The sequence below is a fragment of the Drosophila suzukii genome, chromosome 3 (assembly GCF_043229965.1).
Source record: "Drosophila suzukii chromosome 3, CBGP_Dsuzu_IsoJpt1.0, whole genome shotgun sequence".
Classification (NCBI taxonomy): Eukaryota; Metazoa; Arthropoda; class Insecta; order Diptera; family Drosophilidae; genus Drosophila; species Drosophila suzukii.
Genome location: NC_092082.1, coordinates 51,280,683 through 51,303,951, shown reverse-complemented (window position 1 = coordinate 51,303,951; position 23,269 = coordinate 51,280,683). Strand labels below are relative to the sequence as shown.

Here is a 23,269-nt window from a genome sequence, read left to right as displayed (position 1 = left end):
CTCTTCCTGGCTTGTCGACGCGTTGACTCGACGTCCGATGGCTCCTGTGTCTCGGGACGCTCGTAGTGGCCGCCTCTGCTCGCTCGCCGACGCGCTGCCTCGGGGTCGCTTGCCGCGCCTTAGACTCGCAGAGAATTCGGCCTTGTGGGCTTAGGGAAGCGTCACCGTTCTCAGATTAGAGTGAACGAGCTTTGCTCTCCAGGCCAACGCCTTTCGAGGCAATACCTGTCCCTTGCTCTGTCCCGGACGGTCCCGCTAGGTTCTTGCTCAGATCGCGCTGGCAGTCAAGGCTACCGCCAGGAAGCTGCCTAGCAGTTCACTTTGCTTTACGCCTAACGCAGACGAACGTTCCACCCGGCTTCACCCTAATGCTTGACGTCCGCGCTCCCCAATGAGCTCCGCGCGGCGATGGTAACGTGGCTGCCGGAGATGTCTGCTGGCGTCGCTGCCGATGTCCTCTGCGCTGTCTCCTGACCAGTAGTTCGGTGTTCTGGCACTCGGGGAGTTGGGCGGTTGCTGTTTGGGAACTTCGCCGGTAGTCGCAGGGCTCTCCAGGCGAACTCCTCTTAAAACCAAAAATCGATCCACCGCTTCTCCGTCACGCCAGGACCTGCTTGGACGGGCAATGTACGCTGGGTCTCAGACAACTTTCCTCCCCAAGCTGACGGTTATTCGTCGTAGGACTCTTTTGCTTGTCTCTGACAGACCCGTCGGCGACTTGCCAGGGTGTAGTCGTGACGAAGTTAGAAAACCAACGCCTTGACTTAGCCGAGTGATACCTTCCGAAACTCAGCCACCTGTGTCTCAATTCGGAGATTCCTGATGTCCCAATCCCGAACGTCTCGACGTGGCGATTTTGCTCCTTGTGTGCTTCCCACGGCGCTGCTTCCGACGACTCGCTTGGTTGTGGCTCCCTCGTAGATTACTTGCTTGACTGACTGTTCACTTGGTACTTTAATTGATCTTGAAGGTTCGACTCCTCGTGATCGACTGATCCAGCTGCCAGCGCTCTGCGGCCTTATATAGGGCCTCCAAGCACCGTTATTTCCCTTTTGCGCACGGCCCGCTGGATCTCTCCACTCTGGGTCCAAAGTCCGTGCCTCCTGGATGACCCACTTGCCCTTTATGTACCGCTTCCAACCGATGCTCTGCCAACTGCTGCTATTGGCACGCCTGTGTGCCGCTTCACTGCCGAGATGTGGCACTTCTTCTCTCGGTCCAAAGTTCACGGGAGAGTCCAAAGTCCGGTGGAGTCCCGTTATCCCCACATGGCACTCTTACTCTGCCCGGCAAGTCTCCACTCTCTCCTTATTCGTTCCTTGGTCTCCAAGCTCTCTGGATCTCCATCCTTGGTCTCCAAAGTCTCTCGATCTCTATCATTGGTCTCCAAACTCTCGCTCTCCATCCTTGATCTCCAAACTCTCTCGGTCTCCATCCTCTCCTCGCCGCGCCGTTACTACGCGAATTCGCCGCGTATCTGGCCATCTGCTGCTGCTGCTGCTTATATTTGTGGGGAGTTATTCAACTCCTCACAGTGCTTGTGAGGAGAACAACAATAAAGAGATCCTGAGCCTCCTCCGACGGCATTTGTGGTCTGATCAGAAATTGGGTTACGGAGCAGAGTGTAACTTCCAGTCCGACAATGATATTCTGGCCATTCGGCAACTGGAGACGAGCTTGGTATCTACCAATATTTCCGTTAGTCAACGTAAATAAGCGTTAATAAACGTTAAGGCTTTGTAATGTATGGGATGCAGCCGTAAAGGGCAATGGAATCTCACTCAACACGTTGCTGCTGCCGCATCTGGTACGCATACCTCGCTGGTACCGAGAAAGGCGTGTTGTAATCGGTGGAGACATTGCGGCAATGTTTTACCAGGTCAGGACAAGTGCAGAAGATCAAAGGTATTGACGTTTTATATTAAAAGACCAGAGCACGCAAAATCCGGAGAACTACGTCGTGCAAGCTGCTCGCCCCGCTGCGCGCAATTTGTGAGGTACCAAGATGCCAAGGAATTCGAAAGGGCAGTACCCAAGATCCGTGAAGTGCATTCTGGAGAATCACTACGTAGACGACATGCTAGACGGTGTTGACACTGAGGAGGCAATTAATCTGGACTGTCCATAATATACACTCTCAACTCACGAACAGTCTTCAAGGCGCATGAAGTAGGAAAAGCTGCAATGGTGCAAATGGATGAAACCGCCGTTTTGGGTGTCAGTGGGACGACCCAATACTGGACCCAGAATGGATCAAAGGATTCAACCAACCCCCAATATTGAGGAAATGTGCATTCGCAGGTGATATATGCCAAAACACCAAGAAAATAACGGATGGAAATGCACAGTTTTGTAGACGCCAGCGAAAATGAATTTGCATTTACCACGGTTCCAAAGTCGCTTAGCTGGGGCAACCGAGCGGGTCGCAGGTTGCGTTCATGATATAAAATGCTACAATTATCGTCAGCCGAGACATATGATAAAGGATTGCAACAAGCCCATACGTCCACCGAATAGCTGCTTTACTTGTGGAGACGTGGATCATCAATTCCGTAGCTGCCCGATCCGTGTGACTAGAAGACTGCAGCAGACAGTGGCGAGTGTGGAGGATCAACAAGCTGTTGCTGACGTAATTGGTATGTTCTCATATTTTCGTAGATTTGTTCCGTCTCATGCAAGTATAGCCCGACCATTAGTTGAACTATTAAAGAAAGGAGAACCGTTCCGATGGATGAAAAACAAATGAAAGTTTTTAAGGACTTAAGAAATCGTTTATCAACTCCGCCAATACTTTCAATATTTAACCTTAATCGTGAAACGGAATTACATACTGGCGCCAGTTCTCGAGGTTTTGGAGCAGTTTTATTGCAGAGACAGAACATTGGCAAAATGCATCCAGTCTTTTATTATTCATTAAAGGCTTCGGCAGCCGAATCAAGGTACCACAGTTTGGAGCTCGAGACACTTGCGATTATTTATGCTCTTTGTCGTTTTAGAGTATATTTAGAACACATGCCCTTTAAAATTGTGACGGATTGTCATTCTTTAGCACAAACATTAAGCAAAAAGTCTATCAATCCCCGTATTGCTCGTTGGTCGTTGGAATAAGAAAACTGCAATTATAAAGTTGAGTACCGTCCTGGTGAAAGTATCGACTATCAGATACCCGTTACTCAGATAAGATAAGTTAGCCGCGCACTTTGTTCTCTCTCCCTTGCTCTCATTTCTCGGCTCTTTTTTTGCTTCAGCCAGCGCCAAGAATGAGAAAGCAACACATAAAATAGACAAAAAACATTTATATTTATGTATGCTTGCTAAACATACACAATTTTAAGGCACATTCTGTATTTCAAAATATTTGGATGAATAGCTTTGTTTGAAAGAATTCTATTTGCCGCGGATATTAGTTTGCATTTTTTTACATCCACACACATTGTAACGAACTGATTTTGTGTGTCTGCTCGCTACGAGATTCGTGCGGCTAGCTCAGAAGATTGTGCGTTCGTCCCACCAAATTTATATGACGTGATTGCCCGTAGATCAGTGAGAAAACAAAGGGTTCAAATGGTAACAGTGGGATTTATTCTCGTGGTATAAGTACAGCGGGTGTGTGGCTGGGCTGGCTTCGGTATCTCCTGGCTCTGGTTCCGCCGGCTGCTGGCGCTCCTCTTTCTGGCTCCTCGACGCGTTGACTCGTCCTCCTCTGGATTCTGGGTCTCGGGACGCTCGTAGTGACCGCCTCTGCTTGCTTGCTGACGCGCTGCCTCGGGGTCGCTTGTTGCGCCTTAGACCCGCCGAGAGTTCAGCCTTGTGGGCTTAGGGAAGCGTCACCGTTCTCAGACTAGGGTGAACAAGCCTTGCTCTCCAGGCCGACGCCTTTCGAGGCAATACCTGTCCCTTGCTCTGTCCCGGACGGTCCCGCTAGGTTCTTGCTCAGTGCGAGCTGACAGTCAAGGCTGCCGCCAGGAAGCTGTCTAGCGGTTCACTTCGCTTTACGCCTAGCGCAGACGAACGTTCCACCCGGCTTCACCCTAATGCGTGACGTCTGCGACGCTCCTGCGCTCCCCAATGAGCTCCGCGCGGCGATGATAACGTAGCTGCGGGAAATGTCTGCTGGTGTCGCTGTCGATGTCCTCTGCGCTGTCTTCTGGCCAGTATCTTGTCGTTCTGGCACTCGGGGAGTTGGGCGATTGCTGTTCGGGAACTTCGCCGGAAATCGCAGGGCTCTCCAGGCGGTCGCCTCTTGAAACCACAAATCGATCTACCGCTCGTCCGTCACGCCAGGTCGCCGGGCAACTCGCCAGGTTGTGGTCGTGACAAAGTTGGAAAACAAACGCCTTGACTTAGCCGCGTGATGCCTTCCAGAACTCAGCCACCTGTGTCTCAATTCGGAGATTCCTGATGTCCCAATCCCGAACGTCTCGACGTGGCGATCTTGCTCCTTGTGTGCTTCCCACGGCGCTGCTTCCGACGACTCGCTTGGTTGTAGCTCCCTCGTAGATTATTTGCTTGACTGACTGTTCACTTGGTACTTTAACTGATCTTGAAGGTTTGACTCCTCGTGATCGACTGATCCAGCTGCCAGCCCTCCGCGGCCTTATATAGGGCTTCCGGGAACCGTTATTTCCCTTTTGCGCATGGCCCGCTGGATCTCTCCACTCCGGGTCCAAGATCCGTGCCTCCTGGTTGACCCACTTGTCCTTCCAATCGATGCTCCGCCCACTGCTGCAGTCCCGCTGTTTCCCCTGATGCTTGTGGCACGCCTGTGTGCCGCTCCACTGCCGAGATGTGGCACTTCCTCTCCCGGTCCAAAGTTCACGGGAGAGGTACTCTTGCCTTGCCCGCGAAGTCTCCATTTTCTCTCGATCTCCATCCTTGGTCTTCAAACTCTCTCGCTCTCCATCCTTGGTTTCCAAACTCTCTCGATCTCCATCCTTGGTTTCCAAACTCTCTCGCTCTCCATTCTTGGTCTCCAAGCTCTCTCGTTCTCCATCCAAGTCTCCAAACTCTCTTCGCCGCGCCGTTACTACGCGAATTCGCCGCGTATCTGGTAAGCGGCCGGCCATCTGCTGCTGCTTCTATTTGTGGGGAGTTATTCAACTCCTCACAGCCCTTAACGCTTAAATCTGTCTACCGCCGGTAGGTGGCGCATTTCAATCTCGCTTTGCTGCTTTAATATCTCCATTTCACTTTGGTTCCTTTAGGTGAGTAACGGGTATCTGATAGTCGAGGTACTCGACAATAGCGTTCTTCCTTGTTTTATTTACAATACATGCGAATTTCCCAGTAACAATAGTTTTTTGAGTAATGAATCAAGTCCAGCAAGTCCAATTTGTCCATTGGCAACTAACTCTAAAAATCAAACGTTTGTGCCAAATACCAAATTTTTCTTTTCTCACCTGGTGGCTTTTTTAAAAAAACAGATCTAAAACGCCTTTGGAGGAAATATAAAGTTACTGTACAGAGAGAGTTTCTTTAAACGAGGACATCGAGCCTATTGAATGGTGGAAAAGCAAGGAAAACTGTTATTCTCTTTTATCTAAGTTAGCATTGCAAATTCTTACTATACCATCGAGCATACCATCGAGCAGTGCCTATATCTATGTGTTTTTCTTTTCAAGCTAGTGGTCTTCAAGCGGTAGGCGGAACCGGGGCCATACCAAAGTCTTTGCCATCTGAGATAAAATCAGGGGTTAATGCGGCACTGGTTCAAGCTCAACATTCGTACCAGATGGGAATGTCGACGGAGTACGAAATGTTCAAACAGCAGATGCAGCAGGATATGATGCAGTTCATGAAGGACATCAATGACTGCATGGCGGAGTGGCGCAGGGATTTCGTAAAGGAAAAAGCAGCATGGCAGGCATCTACGCAGGTTCGCCAGGCCCAAGGACAATAAGTTGGACAGGGCCAAATACCCTCTTCGGGGACGCCGATGCCGCCACCTCATGGCCTTGCAGAGCAGCCGCGGGCCAATCCGAGTCAGATGCCACCATTCGACCCGAGGATGCTACAACAACCTCCGCCAATCATACTGCCGGGGGTAAGTCACCACATGGGTTTCCCGCCGCCAACATCTGAGGCGCTGTCCGAGAAGCAGGAGATGAATCGTCACGCATCGGAAGGGTATCGGCAAACCGCCTGGTCGACGGAGCAGGAACCAAGGAGATGGAATGGGTCTCACATAACGCCGCCAGAACATCCTCCTGGAAACGGTGGGACTCACAACAACTTCAATCCAGGACCGGATCAGCGTCGGTCAAGCGGGGCAGTGGGCGATTTTGCGTTTAAAGTCGGCCAACTGCGGAAGTGAAGGCTTAGTTTTGATGGAAGTCCCAGAACCATGCTCGTGTCAGAGTTTATATTCCGCCTCGAACATCTCCAAAGGTCGTATCAGGTGCCGTGGAAGGAGGTCCTAAGAGAATTTCACGTGTTAGTTGAAGGAGAAGCCAAGGAATGGTACTGGATGTACGTGAGGTCAACGGAGAAGGAAGAGTGGACTTACCTGAGGTACGCACTACAGCAGCAGTTCCAGAGTCACCGATCCAACTTCGAGCGAGAGTATGAGCTGCGAGAACGGAAGCAGAAGCCGGGAGAAACCATCGAGGTGTATATCCAGACCATGCTAGCGCTCAGATCGCGACTAGAGTTGCCGTTTTCCGACTTTGACCTGATAAAAATGAACATTAGGGATCAGATTTCGAGAATTATATACCCGATATACATCACTAATATGGATCAACTCCGACATGAATGCCACGATGCGGAGAGAATATTGGCGACTCGGTGGACCCGACATCCCAGCAACCTCGAAACTCACCGAGGGTATAAAGATCGTCCGAGGATCGATGAGCTTTGTCCGGAATCAGTCGGAGAAGAGAGTGTACCTGGAGAACAAGAGGAAGTGGAGGCATTAGCTAGACACTGGGAGACCAACTGGGAACGACAGCCACTGACATGCTGGAATTGTGGAACCGTGGGACACCCATTTAACGCGTGTGAATCGGAGGTGTTAAAGGTGTTCTGTTTCAAGTGTGGACTACCCGGTGTGAGGACTCCAAGATGTACTCGATGCCAAACGGGAAACGGCGTGAGGAGCTTGGGCAAGAACGAGGAACCACGCTCCAATCCGTTTGCCTCGTCAAATTGCATGCCTAATGATAAGGATAGCTGTAAGGCGATTAAAATTAGTAAAATTCTGATAAATATAAATAAACCAGCACATACTATTAAATGGTCGAAACGTGAACCGATTGCAGTCCGGGAAGCACATTACCAAGAGGTCAGGAACCGAATATTTGGGAAAAATGATCCGGACCGGAACATTTCGCCAAAAATTGCCAGAGCCCGTAGGAGAAGTCAGCAGCGGAAAGCAGAAAGAAGGATGATTTATTCGGCCATCAGAGCTGCGGTGGAAGGCGACAACAGACCATTCGCACAGGTGAAGATCGAAGACCTGGAGGTCGTGGGTCTCTTGGATTCCGGGGCATCAGTAAGCTTGCTTGGGGAAGGTTGCCTAGAAACAGTGGAAAGGTTAGGACTGAAATTACAGAGATCACAATCGATAATGAAATCAGCAGGAGGTACACAGCATCGAGTAGTGGGGAAGATTCAACCCAGCATCTCGTATAATGGGGTAACCCATCGATTGCAGATACTCCTTTGTCCATCCTTGAAACAAAAATTGTACCTGGGCATAGATTTCTGGAGAAAATTCGAATTGGCACCAGAGGTGGTGGGTGTAGAATCCTTACACCAGGTGGAATCCGAATTTATGGCCAAAGGAGAACCGATAGAGGCACATATCCTATCCCCCGAACAGACTGAGCAAATGGAAGAAGCAAAAGGACGTTTTCTGACCTACGAAAGTCAAGGATTAGGACTTACCAAGGTAGAAGAACACTCGATCCAGTTAGTTGAAGGAACTGTACCCGTCAAGGAGAGATTCTTTCCCGTGTCTCCGGCGAAACAACAACTGCTATTCGCAGAAGTCGATGAAAGGCTACGGTTAGGAGTCATCGAGTTAAGTGAAAGTCCCTGGAACAACCGAACGACGCTGGTACAGAAACCTGGAAAGAATAGGCTGTGCTTAGACGCGAGAAAACTGAACACACATACAGTGAAGGATGCTTACCCGCTACAGAACATTGAGTCGATTTGAATGAGACGATTTTCATCAGCAGTATCGATTTGAAACATGCGTTCTGGCAAGTGGAACTCGATGAGAAAAGTCGTCCCTTGACCGCTTTCACAATACCTGGAAGGCCACTTTATCAGTTTCGACGGATGCCATTCGGATTATGTAATTCGGCTCAAAGGTTGTGTAGGGTAATGGACAAGGTAATCCCACAGCGTCTTCGTAGCCGCGTCTTTGTATACTTGGATGACTTGCTGATGATATCCAAGACTTTCGAAGAACACTGCATGTTGCTGAAAGAAGTGGCAGAGTGTTTAAATAAAGCAAATTTGACGATCGGGCTACACAAGTTAAAATTTTGTTTTAAATACTTGCGATATTTGGGATTCATAATCGGTGACGGGGCCTTGCGGACGGATCCGAAGAAAGTTGAGGCGATTATGAAGATAGAGGTGCCCAAAAATACGCGACAACTACGCAGCTTCTTAGGAACCGCAGGCTGGTATCGCAGATTCATCCAAAATTACTCCGGTGTAAGTGCGCCGCTTACGGACTGCCTTAAAAAAAATAAAACAAAATTTATGTGGACGGAGGAAGCAACTACGGCATTCGAAACGCTGAAGAAAGCACTTACCTGTGCGCCGGTATTAGCTCATCCAGACTTTGGAAAACACTTCTGGATACAGTGTGACGCCAGCCATGTGGGAATTGGGGCAGTATTATACCAGCAAGACGTAGAAGGATCGGACCGGCCAATAGCATTCTTTTCGGCGCGGTGGTCGTTAGCGTTACAGGCATTCGACTTCAACATAAAGCATCGGAAAGGGAAAGACAACATCGTGGCCGACATGCTATCTCGGCTCCTGAATACCTGGAAAGACTGCAGTTGGTTGTAGAGCAAGTAAGAGATAAATTTCCGGACTTACGTGTGGAAGAAGGACTTCTATTCAAGAAGACACACTTCAATAGAGAGGAAAGTGGGGAATTTGAATGGAAACTGTGGATTCCGGAAGCATTGACGACAACTCTAATCCAGCAAGCCCACGGCGGCGACATGGCGATGCATGGGGGTATGGCAAAGACCTTGGCGAGACTTCAGCAGATGTATTACTGGCCCTAAATGGTAGTTCAAGTTCGAGACTTTGTAGCAGCCTGCGAAAACTCCAAAGAGAACAAGCACACAACACAGATAAAGCGACCAGTGATGGAAAAGGAAGCACGGACAGATCGACCCATTCAAAAGATGTACCTGGATTTCTTAGGAAAATATCCGCGGTCTCGCCGAGGAAATACCATGCTATTTATCGCATTAGATCACTTGACCAAGTTTGTGTGGCTAAAAGCGATGCCGGAGGCCACATCGACAGCTGTAATCCGATTCCTGCAAGAAGAAATATTCACCCAATTCGGAGTTCCGGAAACAATCCACACGGACAACGGAAGACAGTTTGTATCCAAGGAATTCGAGAATATGCTACAAGAATATGGAATTACACACATGAAGACAGGGAGATACGCACCACAATCCAATGCTTCGGAGAGAGTGAACCAATCCGTATTAGCAGCAATCCGAGTAAACATCCAAGACGACCACACGCGATGGGATGAACACTTACCGGACATACAAGCGTCGCTGAGGTCATCCATACATAGCAGCACCGGAACTTCGCCGTACTTTGCCATGTTCGGACAGCACATGTTCACGTATGGGAAAGATTACTCGCTGGCTCGCAAGTTGAATGCCCTGAATGAAGCTGAGATATCCCAATTGCCCAGGTCGGAACGACAACAGCTATCCAGAGAAAAAATAAAGGAAAGGATACATCAGGCCTACGAGAAAGCAGCGAAGAGTTACAACATACTCACCGGGTCAAGAAATATACAAGAGATACTTTGTCCTAAGTGACTTCAGCAAGAATAGGAATTCCAAGTTTTGCAGAAAGTACACTAAATGTCGAGTCACAAAAGCGTTGGGAAACTCTTTGTACGCTTTGGAAAACTTGCGCGGAAATCCTTTGGGAGTTTTCCATGCAAAGGATCTGAAACAATAGTGCCCGGCTAGCAAATCACACTCACCAGGCATTAATCTCAGGGTTGTGGGCGGTGGCCTACGTTGGGCAGTACAACCAGCAGAACACGCACATCCTCCACTCCAGTTCCGAGACGAGCATCGAAACCGTAGTGTGCTTGTTATGTGCTAAACGACAAAAATATGCACAAATGGTAAATTTAGCAAAGCTGTTTACATTAAGACTGATAACGATAGGCGAAAATCGATACAACACTATCGACGACTCGTGAGTTCAGGGAGTCGTGCAGCTTAGACAAGTCATAGAACTGGTTCCTTAAACCGGATAACTCCCAAATGAACCAAGGCTTAAATTCGAAAAGTTTGAGTGGTTTTTGGGCGAAGAGAGGCTTGAAAAATTGAAACAAGCAAGAGTGATTAAAGGGCAAATATAGTTGGTCGCAGACGGTTATGTTGAAAAAAAAATATATATAATATTAGAAGTCAAGTTCCTACCCAATTATTCCGTGAGGGAAAAGCCTGGATCAGGAAAATAGACTGACGTAAGGAGAGACGAAGACCAGCCACCAGGAGGAGATCTAAATTTTCGACAAGAAAATTGGCCACTCATCGCCGGGTGGCCCCAGGTTTTTATTCGCCCCTTATATTTGCCACCCAGAATTAGCAAAAGGTTCCCGAAAACTACAAGCGGCAAACAAATTCAACAAGCCGAAAATTAATACAAAAAAAATTGAGACTGATGTTATTGATTATGTAACCCGCCCAAATTAATTTATTCCTACTTATATCCATTTAAATTATTTATTTATTTAACCTATTTATTTACACCAATCCAAAACTATTGGAATATTGTTTATTGTTATTTATTTATATATATATATATATGTGTTCCCTGTAAAAGTTCGGAACCGTAGGTAGGATTATTAAATGTTAAAATTTAAGAGAAAATTGTGAATTATAATGTGAAAACGAAATGAAGTCGTGTGAGTAGAAATTCGTGTTGGGGGGTGAGATGAGTTAGGCGAGGTAGCACGATCCACCGAACAGGATTGGGAGATGTGTCCAAAGGATGTTGAAGGATACACTCATGGTTGGGAGGGACTCCAGGACCACAATAAGAGCTGTGTTGTCCAGTCCAGATGTTCAAAAAAATCCGTCGTGAAATTGCCGTTGTCCGAGTTTGAATTTCCGTTTTGTTTTTGTTGTGTCTGCTGCGTAGACAACATTGTTGGTTGTTCCCCTCCCTGGGATGTTCGTTGACTAGCCGGTATCTACACTGCGCGAAAAGCAGGACACGACAAATGTTATCCATATCATCTAACTTTGCTCCTGACGCGATAAGTTCAGTAATGAGATCATCGAAGAAATTAAAATGATTGAGGAGTGAAGTGTCACCTGTTGATTTCATGGCTAAAAATTTCTTTCGCAGAGATAGTTGCGATGCCAAGCTTCTTCTCTCGTAAATTGCATCTAAATTTGCAAAAATCTGCTTAGCAGTGCTTTCTCTGTTAACGAAAGATTCTTATCTTCGCATCACTTAAACTTTCAATTATTAAACTTTTACCATTTCGTTCTGCCTTTTTTATCTCATCGGTCACTTCTGCATGAGTTTCATCTATGACCCTCAAAGGGTCGTGCTCTTCTAACAGCGCCCTCACTCTGAACTTCCATATTGAATATATTTCACCGTCAAACGGTTTGATATTTCTTTTTCCTTTATCCATTGTATGGTTCTCTATCGAAAAATGATACTATGGTCATTCGATAAAATAAATAAACTATATTAAATTTATGATTTCGGCCTGGCTACTTTTCGTTCGGAAGCCACACAAATTTCTCGTCAAAGTACTCGGATAACTCATCTATAAGAGGACCTCGCTGGTTGCTGTCAAACAGCAAAATACTAAGTGTTTTTGCGGTTATCAATAGCAAATTCAACATGATTGACTAGTTTATACCAATCAGATTCCTCCAATGGCTCGGAAAGTTTACCTAATATAGGGGCAAGCACTCGGTCTATGCGCTCGACCAGACCATTCGCCTGAGGGCAGCAGTTGCAACCTTAATGTGTTCGATATATAATTCGTTCACATAGAAGAGCAGAGAACTCAAAGTAGGTAATAAAGTAGGCTGTAATAGTCGAAATACTTAGAAAGGGAGGCGTTAACTTCTTTGGTACTGGTAGAATTGACTGCCCTGTAGTTCGAGGGGTCCGGTGCCCCCCACGGGGTAGAAAAGGGATCTTGGATCTTGGACGTTGATGCACTATGGTTAGTACAAACAAGTGGCCCTTACGACACCAAGCAATGCTTGTTACGCGCGGAGCCCTAAACCGATTTGGGCAAGTAAACGAAATCGCGGACATGGAAAAAGACGACATAACAATAGACAGTTTAAAATACATGCTCACATAGAATGGCTAGTAACATAGAAATTTACAAATTATTGGAAGATAGAAAATACATAAGTTTATCATAATTAGTTGCATTAGGGCTATCAAACAGTAAGACGTGACACAGTGAATTATTGTCGTCACAAAGAGCCCGAAAAGGATCATGAAGGGCATAATTGGATCTACAAATTGGCAGGGACAACGGACGAAAGCGACGAACTGTTCTACAGGGTACATTCCAGTTTAGGGAACTAAGAAGGAAGGGACAGTCAACATCACCATTAATTAATTTATGCAAAAACATAACTCCATGACACTTTCTACGATGGTTCAGGGTTGGTAAGTCCAGCAGGCGCAACCTCGCATGATAAGAGGGCAATCGACTTCCTGTGTCCCAGCTTAAACCTCTCAAAGCAAATAAAAGGAATTGTTTTTGAACGGACTCTAACATATTTTGGTAACAGCTAATTTGAGGTGGCCATATACACGAGCAATATTCCAATGAGGGACGAACAAGAGAAACATACAAAAGCTTTGTTGTGTATGGATCATCAAACTCCCTTGACCAGCGCTTCATAAACGCCAGGAGACTTCTGGCTTTGTTAGTTATAGTAGATATATGGTCTTTAAAACTAAGTTTATGATCAAATAGAACGCCAAGATCCTGAACAAAAAAAATACGTTCAAGGGCGTTATTACCGATACAACAAGAATACAGAGATGGACTACAACGATAAAAGGTCATAAAGTTACATTTAGAATAGTTCAAATTCCGTAATCAGTCCTCTTAAAACACAAACTAGGCTGTTCATTTATTGCAGTCCTAGGATTATTAAAAAATCCATTAATACAGAGCTGAAGGGTAGGATGATAACAATCTTCAGGTAAAGATAGTGGCGAAATACGACTGACTTCAGCATCGCTACTATCAAAAACAAAGATTAAGTCAAGAAGACGACCAATATGATGTGGAATCCTGTTAACTTGCTGCAAAGATAGTTCAACAAGACCATCAATAAAATCATTTTGCATCCTAGAAATCATTGCCAATGAGTCCTTACTCTCCAACCAAGAGATATTGGGAAGATTAAAGTCACCAAGCACAATAAGTTGGTCAGTTTCAGTAAGCAACAAGGAGATAGAATGTATGGCGGACAGGTGCAGTAGATACACGTTAAATTCAGAGCCGGGATATATATACGAGCAGGTTACAAAAATGTTTCTTTTTGGGAAAGATAATTTTACGGAAATAAATTCAATACCTGATGATTCAGAAATATCAAAAAACTCAGAAGTTAAATTGGATTTGACTCCAATAAGAACGCCTCCTCCTCGACGGGTCTGACGATCCTTCCGATAAACAAAAAAGTTATTAGACAAAATCTCACTATCGTGTACGGATGGGTTAGGCCAGGTCTCAGAGAGTACAATAACATTGGCCTCAAAAACTGAACTATTTATATAAAGCGCACAGAGTTTACTAAGAAGCCCCCGAACATTCTGATAGTGAATTAGGAAATTTAGTTTTTTGAATTTATATCAGAGCTGGGCGCCGACAAAGAAGTCATGGAAAGGAAGCTATTTTTTTTTATATACTCGTGGACAATTATATCAGCAGGCCAAAAATTGGGGCAAAGAAGTTTAGAGAACAGCCCGTCCGGAACCAGTATTTTAAAGGAAGAGTAATCTCTTATCTGTTTAAAATTAAATTTGGTGATGTCAATACCATTTTGATTGGGAAGGGAGAGGTTTGTGACAATATGATGCATAACGTCATTTACTGTTATTGCTGCATTCAACCTAGACACAAAAATAGATTTCCTAGGTACCATGACAGTGAGTGGTACCGGAGAAGAGAGAGCAGGGCTATGCGTGTTTTTCCTAGGGATCATGCTAGTAAGTGGGACAGGAGGAGGTGCGAGGGTATTAGCTATAGGAAGTACAAGGTGCGGCAGAGCCCCGGAAGTGGCAACAGCCGGTGAACGGTGAGTAGGCCTTAATGACTCAGGCGAAACTACAGTCCCTGAATCTGGCAGCGATTGCCCCGTGGGGTCATTCGTTGATGACTCGATCCCATTGGGATCATCCTCGTCGCACGACACATAGCCTGCAGTGGGGCTGGGAAGAGAGAGGTTGGTCGAGAGATCTGGAACGTTTAAAGAAACATTAGGCAGTGTAGGACTACGATTTATATTTAATGAAGATTGACTTAGAAAAATCCGACCTTTAAAGTTCGAGTCGCAAACATTAAATCGACTTAATAAGTCCGTAAATCCAGCACGTAATGCCTGGAACTCCAGCTCCGTTTGCCTCATAAATGCTCTTATATCGATTTTGATATGTAGGCATGTAGGGCACGTCCAGTCCAGGTTAGCATTAGATCTAGTGCGATCAGCAATTTGGGCAGCACTATGCCCAAAGTCTGCACATTTTGCGTGCGCAATGTTCTCACATAACCAGCAACTAACAATAGGCTGCCGAGAAGTGATTTTACCAACAAATTGGCAACCAACAACACAGCAGGCAGACATTGTTTACAAGTTGAGGTCACTTAAATGTAGAATGTAGAAAAAGTAGAAAAAGTAGGAAGCTTTAGATGAGTTCCAACAAACAGCTGCGTGGCTTTGCAAAACGCAGAGGAAAGATAAGAAAAGAGAGCGGTAAGACCAATTCAGCAAAGACCCGTTAACTCGAAAATGAGAGCCGGTGACTGAACTTGGGAGAATGTAGCAGAGCGAACGGTGCGAGAGAGCGCCAAAACAACAATGTAAATAAGAAACAACAACAATGCACAAAGCACCCGCGTCTTTAACTATTATCCAATATAATAATACAGATAATGGTTTTAACACAAATAACTAAATTGCATGCAAACGGCGGTCTCAACCGAGTTGAAAATGAAACTTTGGGAATATATCAGATCGGTAATTGTAGGAGCAAATATAAAACGCGTCCGTGTACAACAGAGACCGATATATAAAACTGATAAACCACCGAGTGGTCCCTTAAGGGTCAAGAAGTGGCTGTGTATTTTTTACAAGTGCAAAAGAGTTATAGGAGACTAAACCCTCCTATATGAATTATAAAAGGAAAATTTTGACAAGTATTTAATTATTTTAAAAACGAATACAACTTTATCTTGTTTATATAAAAAACAAATTTTTTTCATATAAAACAAAAGTTAAAATAATGAATAAAAAATAAATACAAAACTTATTAATAATAAGATAAAATAAAATAAAAAAAAATAGAAATTTATTTATTTTATTTATACTTAATAATAGGCAATTTAGCAACAAAAACATATCAACCGGATTTTATTGGTGCTAAAATATCTAAAATAAATATATACAGCTGCGAAAAAAATAATAGCACCACCTACTCGAGCAATGTTTGGATAGTCACCCTACCTATATTTTTAGCTCTGTCAAAACATGCAATACCTTTTTGGAATCGAGTTTCAACAAAGAAACAGAAAGTGAAAAAAAATTTTAATTTTTCTTTTGGTTTTTAAATTATTTAAGAATCTTTGACCAATTTGCATGATCCTTTGCAAATTTCAATCGCTTAGATACATTTCTGGGACTTAAAAGTGGTGCCTTTCTCGGGCTGCAGGCTTTTAGGTTATGTTGTCTGAGATATGTACGCACAGTTTGCTCCGTCGCATTTATTTTAAGCTCCTTTTTAAGCTCAGTAGCAGACTTGAAAGGTTCCTTCTTGCTTTGACGAATCAATCGATTGACATGAAGGGGGGTCATAGATCGCTTTCGTCCTCGTGTTTCAGGTTTTTCCTTATAGTTTAGAGCGTTCTTTATCATTTTATTTGAACACCCGACCAATCGACCAACTTCCCTGTACGATTTTCCATCCTTTATCAACTTTTGGATGATATCACGCTTTTCCTCAGTGCAATGCTTTCCACGTCCCATTTCAATGGTATTGTCAAACTTTTTATGTTCAAAATATTGAAATAATAGACAAATCTAATTGACACGTACTTTGTATTAGACTATTCGCAAAATTGGTATGGTATTTGCTAATAAATGTGTTAGTGGTGCTATTTTTTTTTTCTCCATTTTTTGGGCTTTTTTAATAAAATACTTAAAAATAAATATATAGGCAGGACTTCTAAGTATGGTAACACATTTTTTGGTTAGAAGGAATACTAAAGAGTACAAAAAAATTTTTGTGTTGAAAAAAACAAACACTGAAAACAATTTTAATTTACCCAGAAGAAAATGTATTGAAGTGGTGCTATTATATTTTTCGCCACTGTAAGTACCTAATTACATATAAATATAAATAAACAAAAATAATATTACCGAAATGTTTTTATTGCAATCGATTATTCGATATCGTTAGGCGCAATGTTAGTCGTAACGGATTGCCATCACTATCCAACGTCGCTACCATCTTTCAACCAACGCTTGCACCAAATTTTGTAAGCATTGTAATTAAATTTCTTATCGTACATTTGAAGTGTTCTTTTTAATATGTGATATTCAGCCATGAACAGCAACAGGCATATACGCCAATTAATTAAAGAGAAGAAGGAGAAATGCCAAAAAAGATTTTGGGAAATAGAGAAAGCGCAGCCGTTAGTCGTAACGGATTGCCATCACTATCAAACGTCGCTACCATCTCTCAACCAACGCTTGCACCAAATTTTGTAAGCATTGTAATTAAATTTCTTATCGTACATTTGAAGTGTTATTTTTAATATGTGATATTCAGCCATGAACAGCAACAGGCATATACGCCAATTAATTAAAGAGAAGAAGGAGAAATGCCAAAAAAGATTTTGGGAAATAGAGAAAGCGCAGCCGCCAAACGAATTAGAAGTTTCTGATAGTTTGGCATTCAATACAGCAGGTTTTAATAATCATATAGAAGTTTTAGAAACAGAGGAGTTAGGTGAAGAAACTAATGACGGACCTTCAGTTTCGCAAAATAGTTCTTTGTTAAATGAAAAGCTTCGCCCATGGCACAATAACCATAGGGAATCCCGCGAATGCGCCAAAGACCTGATTAAAATTTTTCGAGAAGAAAATATAGACGTCAGTTCTTTTTAAAATTCTTCTTGTCCTTCCAAGCCAATTATTTTGCGGGTAGCTGGTAGCCAATTCTTACATGTAGGAGTTAAAAATCAATTTATGAAGTTATTAGACTGCTATCAGAGTGAAAATCAGTTAGTGATAGACATTAATATAGACGGACTGTCATTACCTAAAAGTTCCAACAACCCCGATTTCTTCAGACTCGCTTTGAAAAGTTGGTCATCGATTATCACGGGAATTCTTAAGGAATCGGTCCATCGATGATATTTAATTCGCGGCTGTGGGACCTGGCCTGCTACAAAAACAATTACACATTTTTGTCACATTGTTTAGAATGCTTGTTATTTTGACAATGGATAAAAAGCCCTTATGTTTTTTAAAGCATCATAATCATAGAAAAGGTTTCTTTATTTTTATAGCAAAACACGTAACAAGACCGGGCCTTTATGTCTTCATGTAAATTCTTAAGAATTCGCGGTCTGTTGAGGATAATTTGTTCGCGATGTTTCGGGGTGACGACCGTAAACTAGAGTATTACCAAACTTTGGCTTGCCGAAGTTAGTTTCCATTCTCGTTTTATTTTAAAACTCCGAAATCTAATTTTTTTGCTTAGATATTGAAATAGAATCCGGCAATGCAGAAACATTGATACCCAAGGCAATTCAATTGCAAAAGAAACGATTTTTTAAAACCAAATCAAAATCAAATAATAATAACAATGATCAAAATAATAAAAACGTGTCAAACGAAAATTTAACTGAGAAAGCTGTTCAATAAATTATAATTTAAAAAAATAAAAAAAATATGTACCTATAATAAAATAAATAAATTTAACAACATAAAGTTTTTTTTCTTGGGAAGGTTCATAGCATTCACCTTTTCACCATTTCATACCCCTTTCCGCAACAAAAGATAGGTCCCATTTTATACCCCTTTTCGCCACAAAAGGGACAGATAGGTGGTCCGATAGGTGGTCTTTTGGCGAAAAGGGGTATAAATATGGCACTTCGCCAAATGACCACCGCCTACGACATGCCCATATAAAAGTGGATACAAATTTACATTGCGGGTGGTATGAACGGAGTCAGTCCCACACCCCCGGTGTATGGCGAGTACGATAGTTCGGGACCAGTGCCGGCGAACTACAGTGTGGATACAGTTTCACGAACTTGTTACAAGCATCGATAACAACTAACAAATGTTTAGTGAAAGGGTCTCAACGAGATTCAGCAGCAGTTGCTCTACGGAAATATAAGAAGACGTGATGTAGCTTTCCATCACTTTGGCTTTGCAATTGATTTCAAGGTGGTTTTCAATCAGAGACTAGAAATTTTGAAACTAAAATAATATGTTGTTCTACAGTGCAAGTCATTAGGATAATGTCATCCTTATAAACATAAACCTGATGTTTTCGTACTATCTCATGAAGCACGTTAGAGTTAAATCCCTGAAACATAGCGGGGCCATTTTTTATTCCAAAAAGGCTACGGAGGTATTCGTAATGATAGTCAGGTGGTATTAATGAGGTGTAATTTACTGATTCAGGATCCATACCGATGATCTCATCGGATTACATCTGTAATCCACTCTTCAAGTCTATAACCGAAAATACCCATTTTCCTTAAAGATATTCTAAACAGTCTTCAATCAAAGGGGATGGAAATTAATCTCTAACTGAAAGTTTATTCAGTCATCGATAATCAATGCACATCCGGATTTCACCATTCTTTTTTTGACAAGGACAATGGGAGAGGGATACGGCAATTGACTTAGACTTATATTGTTACTGGCAAATAATTCGGCGACTGTTTCATTATCAACGCCGCTTTCTAAATACGATAATCTTCTCGGTGTATTATGGAAAGGAGTAGTATCAGTAAACTGTAGACTCCTTAACCTTTTAGGCGACCCCCCGCATTAGTTATATTGTCTAAATAATTAGGCTATACCACGTCACTCGGCAAAGGAAGTACCAAAATCGCGGCCTATATTGATATCATAAAGGTCGGTAGACTCCACTAACACGTTTCATTTCGGATATCCAATTCGGTATAGACTCATTCGGGACCAAGCGTGCATTCGGGCTTACAGAATTGTTCTTTAACCTAATTAAATCAATATAATATCTATATCACTTAGCAAGGATGTCCCGAATGGCCGCCTTTATCAGAAGAACATGATACCTGATCACTTATGGAATTCTTACGATAGTTCTTCAGAACACACATTGTTGTGACGATTCGCACCCGATCGTCAAAGTTGAGCAGAAGTCTACTCTGGGGGTCTTTCACACACCTTGTAATAAAAACACAGAAATATGTTGAACTTCACCAGTTGTATTCAGTTGTATACTTTCAATCTCTGACGTATTCCTACTTTTAGTTTTACAAATTAGGGAATATGAAAGCTCGGTTACAAAAATGGGACCGGCTTCTCCGTATATAATCTTCGTATTGTTGCGCTGCTAACATTAGCAGCAGAATTCTAACATTCGCTGTTAAAAACTGCTGTTGTCCGCTGCTTCTCAGAGTCGCCAGAAAACAGCTGTCCAGCTTCTGAACTCTGAAACGGTTGAAGTGTGTTATGGAGTGAACGAGGGTATATTCAAAGGTGCAAGGGTTTTTTACTCAGGCTACACTCTTCAGTGAATCTTGGTAAGGGTAAACGGCAAATCTTTGACACAGACCTCTTGTAAATACCCTTTGAGTAGCTACTCGAACGAGCTCATCGGCCCAGGATGTAAGTCGATGATTCGCCCTAATTTCCAGTCAGAAAGACCAGTTCGATCATCCTTGATGCTGATCATGTCGTTACGCTGAAGATTGTCAGTTTCGTGGCGCCACTTGGGGCGCGTCTGCAGATGAGATAGCCAATCTGCACTTCATTTTCGCAAAAAAAAAGGCGAAACATCCTTTAACCATTCAGGAACTCTATGTTTAGTGAAGAATCTTTAAAGCTAGGCTCAGAAGGCGACATCAACGAATCACCGATTAAAAAATGTGCCGGGGTGAGAGCTTGCAAATCATTTAAGTCAGACGTTACGCGACATAATGGCCGAGAGTTCAAGCACGCATGTATTTGGACAAGAACAGTAGAGAGCTGCTCGTACGTTATTCAAATACCATTAAACGATCGATGAAGATGGGTTTTTACAGCTTTAACGTTGGATTCCCAGAGTCCTCGAAAGTTTCGACTATGTGGAGGATTGAAATGCCACTGAATGTTTCGACGAATAAGTTCAGGAATTACTGTCCCTTCAATTCCTTCATAGAATTCATTGGTCCACAGCTTTACAAACTTGTCGGATGAGATAAAGTTGGGTCCACAGTCGCTGTATAGATACTGACAAAAGCCCCTACGGCCGATGAAGCGCTGAGGGGCACAGAAAATGCAGTGCCGACATTCCATTGACAGCTTCCAAATAAATCGCTTTGCTTGCTAAGCAAATAAAAACTGCAATGTATGCTTTATAGCAAGTGTGTCCCCTGAATCTGGATGACTTTATCTCAATCGCACCAGTGTAATCAATTCCAGTTGCTTCGAACGCCCGTTTGGGCGGATTGACACGGTGCGCTGGTAAATCTCCCATCAGTTGGCTTGACACCCTCAGGTGCCCCAAAAACGGCTACCACGGAGGATAACGATAAAAATCCACGATCTCGTATTGGCAGACCGCCGATTGAAGATACGCGAGATTGCTGAGACTGTAGGCATGTCAAAAGACCGCGTGGGTCATATCCTGCATGAAATTTTGGGCATGAGAAAGCTGTCGGCGCGATGGGTTCCGCGTTTGCTCACTCCGGACAACAAACTCAACCGTGAGACCACTTCAGAGCAGTGTTTGACGCTGTTTAAGCGCAGTCCGAAGGAGTTTCTGCGTCGTTTCGTGACCGTCGACGAAACATGGATCCACTCGTACACACCAAAAACCAAGGAACAGTCGAAACAGTGGACTTCACCCGGCGAACCTGCTCCGAAGAAGGCGAAGACTGTCCCATCGGTCGGAAAGGTGATGGCCACCGTTTTTTTCGGCATTCACAAGGTGTGATCTACATCGACTACCTGTAGTAGGGCAACACGGTCACAGGGCTGTACTATGCCGAGTTATTGGGCCGATTCGCCGCTGAATTGCAGAACATACGGCCCCATTTGGCGAAGAAAAAAGTGCTCTTCCATCATGACAACGCACCGGCTCACACTTCCGCCCTCGCCAAGGCCAAATTGGGCTACGAACTGCTACCCCATCCACCATATTCTCCAGATTCGGCACCGTGTGCCTTCTTTTTGTTTCCAAACTTGAAAGTCACTCGCTGGACAGAAATTTGGGTCGAATGAGGAGATCCTCGCCGCCACAGAGGCCTATTTTGCAGACCACGAGAAAACGTATTTTTCAGACGGGTTAAAGAAGTTGGAGCATCGCTGGGTCAGTATATCGAGCTAAAAGGAGATTATGTTGAGAAATAAATCGCCACTTTTCCAAAATTTTCGTTTTTCTTTTGGAGGCTAAGTACTTATCGGACCACCCTCGTATCTCTGAATGTCTGGGAGCTCTTGAATGATCTGTCGCCACCGCTCGGCGAGTTGATTTGGCACGGGGTCGTCCCAATCTAATGATGCGGGGGGCTCATCTTTGCGCTCGATACGAAAACTCCAAACTTCCTTCAACAGGCTTTTTGCAGCGATGATCACTGATACCAGGTATCCCAACGGATCGATGAGCGTGCTACTGTGGATAGTATAGAACGGTTGGTGAATATAGGATTAAGAGAAAACTTAAAATTAAAGCCAAAACCATCTTTGTTTAGATGCCAATACAACCCAAAAATTTTAATGGAGTCCTTATTGTATATCTCAAAAATGCTACTGTTAGAGAGATCTGTAGTTGGGATGCTTTCTAAGATATCTGGATGGTTGGATGCCGACTTCTTGAGCTCCATGCCTGCGGATTGCAGAGCTGCGATGACATCATTGCGAATTTTTAGAGCTCAGTCGATGGTCTTGGTCCCTGTTTAAACGTCGCCAACATAGATTTCTTTTTTAAGGACATGCTCGACCAGAGGATAGCGTTCGCGCTCGTCGGACGCAATCTGATGTATGACTCGAATCGCCGAGAAGGGTGCCGAGGCACCCGATGGAGATGCCAGTCGAGTATAACTCCTCCAAGATAATTTTGTAAGGCGGGACCCGTGCATAAAATATCATTCAAAGACCTCCCGTTACACGTTTTGCACGAAGCGTCGTGTACGACGCAAATCCTTGTAGTTAGACTGTCGTCTTTGATCACAACATGATGTGGAACGGTGCACGCGGAGATTGAGAGTTGCCTTTGAGAGTTGATTCTAGTGTGTTCTTCTTCACTGCTTTTTACCTCTTTTATCTGCTTTAGATCAAAGTACTCTTGAATAGTGCTGTTGACTAAAATCTGGCCAATGCACAATGGTCCCAATGCCCAATATTTTTGCAAAAACCCATTTTTGTTTAAGTTACGAAAACAAAAACATTTTATCTCCTTAGAATAATATATGTTGCATTTAAAGAGTCGGGTCCAATCAATTTATGGATTTACATTGAATTAAAGCAGTCTAATTATTTCAAAAAAGGAAGAAAACGAATGTTTTATGGTTTCCGAGCAACGATATAATCGAAAATTGTTG

The 23,269-nt window shown here is 43.8% G+C and overlaps 2 protein-coding genes across 13 annotated transcripts; both read right to left on the bottom strand.

The window, feature by feature from the left end:
- Positions 1 to 3,559: 3,559 nt before the first annotated feature.
- On the bottom strand, positions 3,560 to 5,066 carry LOC139353159 (uncharacterized). Its single transcript, XM_070996574.1, has 2 exons — positions 4,359 to 5,066; positions 3,560 to 3,891 (listed from the first exon to the last, which is right to left on the bottom strand). The coding sequence occupies exons 1-2, from the start codon at positions 5,064 to 5,066 to the stop codon at positions 3,817 to 3,819; spliced, it is 783 nt and encodes a 260-aa protein (XP_070852675.1). The 3' UTR covers positions 3,560 to 3,816.
- LOC139353160 (uncharacterized) lies at positions 3,560 to 9,205 on the bottom strand. Of its 12 annotated transcripts, XM_070996584.1 has the most exons (10): positions 9,064 to 9,203; positions 8,772 to 9,008; positions 8,509 to 8,694; positions 8,135 to 8,430; positions 7,691 to 8,069; positions 7,431 to 7,516; positions 6,958 to 7,154; positions 6,821 to 6,887; positions 6,506 to 6,670; positions 3,560 to 6,415 (listed from the first exon to the last, which is right to left on the bottom strand). In XM_070996584.1, the coding sequence occupies exons 5-9, from the start codon at positions 7,696 to 7,698 to the stop codon at positions 6,633 to 6,635; spliced, it is 396 nt and encodes a 131-aa protein (XP_070852685.1). In that variant the 5' UTR covers positions 7,699 to 8,069; positions 8,135 to 8,430; positions 8,509 to 8,694; positions 8,772 to 9,008; positions 9,064 to 9,203; the 3' UTR covers positions 3,560 to 6,415; positions 6,506 to 6,632. The 12 variants fall into 12 exon arrangements, with proteins under 12 accessions (XP_070852685.1, XP_070852682.1, XP_070852683.1 ...); XM_070996581.1 differs by having other exon boundaries at positions 6,821 to 7,170; positions 7,228 to 7,516; XM_070996582.1 differs by having other exon boundaries at positions 6,821 to 7,154; positions 7,277 to 7,516.
- Positions 9,206 to 23,269: the final 14,064 nt, after the last annotated feature.

What these genes read in the sequence shown, in the direction of transcription:
- LOC139353160 (XM_070996577.1), bottom strand. Translation starts at nt 8,654, where the DNA reads ATGAATCTGCGATACCAGCCTGCGGTTCCTAAGAAGCTGCGTAGTTGT. An exon ending in GACTCAATGTTCTGTAGCGG is followed by an intron (nt 8,070 to 8,134) that starts GTAAGCATCCTT and finishes TATTCTTTCCAG; the next exon opens with GTTTCTGTACCAGCGTCGTT. An exon ending in TCGAGTGTTCTTCTACCTTG is followed by an intron (nt 7,824 to 7,887) that starts GTAAGTCCTAAT and finishes CCATTTGCTCAG; the next exon opens with TCTGTTCGGGGGATAGGATA.
- LOC139353159 (XM_070996574.1), bottom strand. Translation starts at nt 5,066, where the DNA reads ATGGCCGGCCGCTTACCAGATACGCGGCGAATTCGCGTAGTAACGGCG. An exon ending in AGGTGGCTGAGTTCTGGAAG is followed by an intron (nt 3,892 to 4,358) that starts GCATCACGCGGC and finishes AGCAAGGGACAG; the next exon opens with GTATTGCCTCGAAAGGCGTC.